This window comes from Tyto alba, unplaced genomic scaffold, assembly GCF_018691265.1.
Source record: "Tyto alba isolate M040663 unplaced genomic scaffold, T.alba_DEE_v4.0 Super-Scaffold_17, whole genome shotgun sequence".
NCBI lineage: Eukaryota > Metazoa > Chordata > Aves > Strigiformes > Tytonidae > Tyto > Tyto alba.
In genome coordinates, this window is record NW_024881279.1 from 19631143 (window position 1) to 19637142 (window position 6000).

At 44.2% G+C, this 6000-nt stretch overlaps 1 protein-coding gene across 5 annotated transcripts in view; it reads left to right on the plus strand.

The window, feature by feature from the left end:
* Positions 1-6000, plus strand: part of LOC104368170 (gamma-aminobutyric acid type A receptor subunit pi) — a 29143-nt gene extending 23143 nt beyond the window's left edge. For all 5 annotated transcript variants that reach the window (XM_032992726.2, XM_032992724.2, XM_032992725.2 and 2 more), the window contains 4 exons: positions 672-809; positions 2098-2250; positions 2784-2977; positions 3885-6000. In XM_032992726.2, the coding sequence (XP_032848617.1) occupies positions 672-809; positions 2098-2250; positions 2784-2977; positions 3885-4202 (803 nt within the window). In that variant the 3' untranslated portion in view covers positions 4203-6000. The remainder of the gene's footprint in view (positions 1-671; positions 810-2097; positions 2251-2783; positions 2978-3884) is intronic.

The window sequence follows — 6000 nt, forward strand, 5'->3', positions numbered from 1 at the left end:
TTTGGGGATAGGAGGAAGGATTTGTAGAAACAGCTGCTTTTATTAGCAAGTTTTCTGGACAACGCATACCCTGTCAGAAGAGCCGGGTTCATCACCGCATAGCAGTCTCTGCTCTGAGCTCTTGACTAACTGAAAATGCCTTTCCTGGTATTTTTAAGCACTTGAATACACAAACCAGTGAAATGTGCTTCTGCTGCCAGGTAAGGGGCTCAATGGGATCTGTGCGTTCTTTTTTTTAACCACTGCTGTTTTTCCTGCTCTCCTCTCATGACCGAAGAGACTAAGTTCAAGGGTTGGTCACTGCAGTAGTTTTATCCTGCTGCATGTAATCAAACTGCAGGTGACAGGAATATATTATCTTTTAAAATGTTAAAATATTTTAAAATAGAAATACCCCATGTAAATGATTGAAATAGGTTCTCGGCAGCCTCGCAAGCTATGTATCCCTCACGGTGGTGTGTGTTCGTGTTGAAATCTGAACCCGCAGACTGTGAGTACAGCAATGAAAGCACAGCCATTGTCCACCCCTAATCCGACACAGGTAGGAGGGTCTTTGCCCGGCCTGCAACGCCTGGATCGTGTGTCTGTTCCCACCCAGGAGACGGGGCAGGGCAATAGCTGGGCGTTTGCTGGCTAAACCACAGCAGTATGGGTCTTTATGTTGTCCTTAGGGGGATATGATGAAAATGATGTCGTCTTCACGTGGCTGAGAGGAAATGACTCTGTCCACGGCATAGAAAAGTTGCGGCTTTCTCAGTACACAGTGGAACGTTACTACACCCTGGTCTCGAAGTCACAGCAGGAAACAGGTAAATCAGTGAAAGAGAAAAGCAAGAAAAGGTCTCAAGCATTTCCCCTCCCACCTCCCTTCCCTTCTGTGGGCCAGTATCTTGGGACTCAAGGCTGAACCAGTGAAGTCTTCAGCAAATCTTAATCTCACAAAAGGAGATGGACAGAAAAATGATGAAATCCAATTGGTTGCAATCAGGATATTCTGTAAGGTGGAAATCCATGGAAAGATAGGGGTTTTAATATACTATATTCACTTGATGGATTTTCAATTATTTTTCCTTTTTTTAAATTCTCTACTTCTTTCCTTCTCCACCCATGCCTGAACAAACTCTCCCTTCCTCCCAGGTGTGCAGACTATAAAGACTGCAGTAAGCTACATTTACAGTAACTGAGAGTAAAATCAACTTTTAAAATACACTTTTGTTTGTAAATTACAATTCTGTCATGATGGAATAAGATCCCTTTGTGGATCAGAATTCAATGTCTTTTTCATTATCAGTGTAAATACTCTCCTCTCTAACCACAGTTGCTATGAAAGGAGGCAAAACTTCCTTTGAATGACCAGGTTTTAAAAATAACAATGTTTTATTGTTTACTGTAGTGTACGCAGCCCATGAACAACATGGGGTTTGTTTCTACACTTCAAAGGGAGCTATTGTTTAAACAGCAGAAACGTCTCCTGAAAATACTAGCAATCCAGCCCCAGAACCCTTATGTCAGTATCATGACAAATCACTTTTTAGAAACCGTTTTGAGCGCAGTAAGACACAGTTACCGAAGATCACAAATTAGTAATAAATACAGGGGATGTATGTGATGCTAAGATATTGAGATGCTTTGGGACATGAGCCAGAGCCTGCTGAAATCGAGGGAAAAATCTTTTGTTTATTTCTTGGCCATCAGATAAGACTGGACCTGGCAATGCCCCTTCAAAGCAGTTATTGGGAAAAATGTGCTGTGCTGAGCGTGAAAGAACAGATGAAAGCATCAGCCCTTCTCTACTCTGAGTTAAGACACGGGTATAAAATGTTTCCACTGTGGATTAAGTTCAGGAAGCCCCTTTGCAAGCCACAGCATTGTTTTAGATGTCTCTTGTCCAGCGGTGCTGTGTGTGTGTGTGTGTCCCCTCGTCTAGGATATGTTAGGTGAGGCAAGAAGTCAAGCCTGTGCAAGTAATGCATCTCCCATGATTTCAGTGCAGCTCTGCTGATGTACATCAGCTGAAGGGCTGGTGCTGGGTTGTCCCAATTTCAGTTCAAATGTCCTTGGGAATCTCACGTTCACTGTGTTTCTTTTTGCGAACAGGCAGTTACCCACGACTGATACTGCAGTTTGAGCTGAGAAGAAATGTCCTTTACTTCATTTTGGAGACCTATGTGCCCTCCACTCTGCTTGTCATGTTGTCCTGGGTTTCTTTTTGGATCACATTGGATTCGGTGCCTGCAAGAACCTGCATTGGTGAGTTATGGCCTGAGGAAGGGAGATTTAGGCAGGCAGGGGAGCCTCAGAGGGCTGCGGATAGACAGTAGTTTTATTGAGCCCTCTGTCAGTGATAAATGGTCTGCTCATGTGCAGCTTTCACTCTTGGCAGAGCTGGGTTAGCAGTACCAAGTGTGGAAGATACGCTATGGCAGACACACTTGCCCACTGTAGAGCTGTGCATGGCCAAGGCTCCCGGTAGATTCACAGCAGAGAAGACAGAGCACATGGTCTTTGTGATGTGCTGTGGAGGGGGGGATTTTTTTACTGAAAGCAAGAGAAAGAAGAGAGCCAGGTGCCTATTGGAGCCGGGTTGTCAAAGGCAGGGGGAGAGCCTGTGTGAAGCTAGTAGCTAGTGCTGCAAAAGCATTTCAGTTGATGGATGATTTGAATTTGGTAAAAAGTGACATGCTCTATCTGGCTTGCAACAGAGAGTGACAATATGTACAGGAGGTTAGGCCAAGCCTTTTCCCAAGTGTCCACAAGAGATCTTTCTTTTTCTGCTTCCCAAGGAGTAACAACGGTGCTTTCCATGACGACTCTGATGATCGGCTCACGAAGTTCACTTTCGAAAACCAACTGTTTCATTAAGGCCATCGATGTCTACCTCGGCATCTGCTTCAGCTTCATCTTCGGTGCCCTTGTGGAGTACGCGGTGGCTCACTACAGCTCATCACAGAAATGTGCAGCTAAAGCACCTCAAGAGGTAAAACCTGATCTACCTTAATAAGCGTAGTTCTCTTGGATCGACAATGATTAGTCCTCCATTAACTGAATAAGACAAATGGTCTACCTGCTATGGATACAGTAACGGTTACTTGTCACTAAACCTGAATTGTGTGCAATAAACGTGTGAACAGCACTAGACCGCTGTGTCTCTGACACAGACTTCCGCACACCAGTGAAGGAGCAGCAGCCTGAGCTGATGGTCTCGGTAGATTCGTAGGACCACATTCAGGAAGGCACTTTGGCCCACCACTAGAACTGGGTCTGCAGCCCTGAGCTGAGCTCATGTGAGAGCACAAAGCACCTCTGTTGTTTTCAAAATGCAGCCAAAGAACCAGTGTAACACACCTCTTTATTCCATAGGAGAGCAATTCTGATTAGGACACTGATCTGGAAGGTAATTTCCTCTACCAGAAAAATGTTCTGTGAGGGTTGTGAGAACGGTGAATTGTTCCAAGTCCTCGGCGTTAGTGCAAGAAATTAAATAGTCAAGTATGATTATAGTCCAGTGGTCATTAAGGGTCCAAATCCTGTCAGAGGGAAAAGAGGTTTCCCACGTCGGAGCAGAGTTCCCCAGCCATTAAGTTACTGTGTAGATGTAAAAAGATGGAGGTCTTGTAGGAGATGGATGTTTGGTTTCTCAGTGCCAGAGTGAGACTTGCTCAAAGACCTCAAAATACCTCCAGAAATACAGTTGTGGAAACACAAGCATCTCTGGGACTTAAGGCACTCCTACAGCTAGGCAGCAGCTGAAAGGCATGTTTGAATATTGGGATGAACACATGTGAAGCTGTGTTCTTTTATCCTAATGGTCTCCTTACTGATCAAAGCATTTTCCCCCTGCAGAAGATAAACCCTAAAACTAAGTGTACTCTCTTGTTTCCTAGGGGCCTGCAAGTGATCTCCCTAAAGAAATGGATGAAGTCAACATCACTAACATCCTCAACAGCTCCATCACCAGCTATAAACGGAAAATCAGCTTTACAAGCATCGAGATTTCTAGCGATAACGTTAACTGCAGTGACTTGACCATGAAAACTCATGAGAAAATCAAATGTGTCTTGAGAAACAAAATGCACAGGATTATTGGTTATTTCACAATTCAGAACCCCAGCAATGTAGACCACTACTCCAAATTGCTTTTCCCTTTATTTTTCATGCTGGTCAATGTGTTTTATTGGGCTTATTACCTATATTTTCAGTAGAAACGAGTTGCTTCATTCTCCTACTTCAGGAGGAGCGGAATCTTGCCAGTGGGCATCTAGGTATCAAACCTCAGTGAACCCAATGTGGACAAAATGCTCTGTTGTGTTTCCCCAAGGTACAGAGCAAAATAGCCTGTGAGGCACGCAAGATGAAAAGCCTTGCTGCTTCAGCATTAGCAACATTGATTCTGGACAACTGCTTGTTCAGCTGAGTGGCTGTGCTGGGCTCTTGTGCTTGTGCCTGCTTTTCATTCCAGCATCCAGCTTCTCACCTGGCTGGAGAAGGGTGCGTAGGACTGCAGATAGCAGGCCACAGAGCACTACAGGCGGCAAAATTATCGTGGTAGTCTGAAGCAGGTTGGAACCTTCTAGTTTAGATCTCCAAGAGGACGTAGGATCACAGCTGTTATTCTGCGTTTGCCAGAGATAACAGTAACAGAGGGACTGTGATCGCTGCCTCAATAGCTCCTCTGTTCAAGTCAGAGAACCCGGAGGCAGCCGTGTGCGGTGCGGAGGAATGGCTCCGGTGCACGGTGCCTCCCTGTCCCGGGGGCGATGCGGTGCCAGACCCGTGACGTTGCTGCTGATGGCATCGGCGCAGTGGTACGCCTCACTGCTTTTAATACCTGTCAGACACACTGAGGCAATCCTCACTTGCTGAAGTTACCCATCCCTGAGACAGACGGAAAGCTTTTTATTTGTAGAGCAGCATTTTTTCAGAGATTTGGGAACGGGACAGAAAGGCAAATAGCAGGATTGTTTTGTAATCCATCTTACACTCTTCTTATTGTGCTGCAGTTGAACTGAACCTTCCACATCTTCCTAACAAATTATTTTTCATCCTGGAGAGTGCCTCCTTCAGCTTTCACTACTAACGGCAGCTCTGGTTTCTTGCCAGCCATATGCAGGAGTGACCAATTTGTCATCCCCTCTTTTATATGATTGTGCAGCTGTGGCAAGTCAGCAGTGCTGCTGGGTGAAAAACCCATGTGTGGGCTGAGGTACAATGATCTAAATCCGCCTTGCACTATTTTAGGCTGAAAGTGTTACATTTCTGCAGAAATTCAGATTCTAAGTGGGCTCTGGAAACTGCCAGTGAGCTTTGTTTATCCTGTAATCAGTAGGACCGAGGCTTTGTTTTAAAATAAATCAAATATGTGGTGCACACACACTTACGTTTGAGAACCAAATGCCATTTGGTACTATGTAGCTTAAGGCTACTGGAAGTCTTTATTTCCTGATTTTAAAATGAATGTTTTATGGCAGATTTTTCCCCCTTCCCCTCCTTGTTTGGTCTATGCAACTTTCATAACTTTGAGGGCATAATCCTGCAGTTATGTAGGCAAAACTGTAATTGCCTGCAGTGACTACCATTCAGCAGGAGTTTTGGCTGAGTGAGGCCTCTCAGCATGTAGCTTATATTACAGTCTCATGCACACAGTGTTTGCTTAATATAAGAGTCTCTTACTGGGGGTTCCTATAGAAGGTGGGCAAAGCACATGAAACTATAGATTTTTCTTTACCTTAATAACTTTTTATCGAACCACTTCACCACACTATATTGTGAAGGATCTAAACCACATATTCATAAATCATAGTTTTTACAAAGAGCAGCACTAGAAGTCAAAGGGGAACAGACTGACAATGGCAAGTGAATAAACACAAACTTCAATAATGAAATGTTGGCTTGTATATACTGGCATTTAAAGTCCATTCCATAAAATGTAATAAAGTGAATGTTTGTGATATGAACACAAACCCCCAGAGAGATCCTCTATTAAAAAAAATCATTACCTTC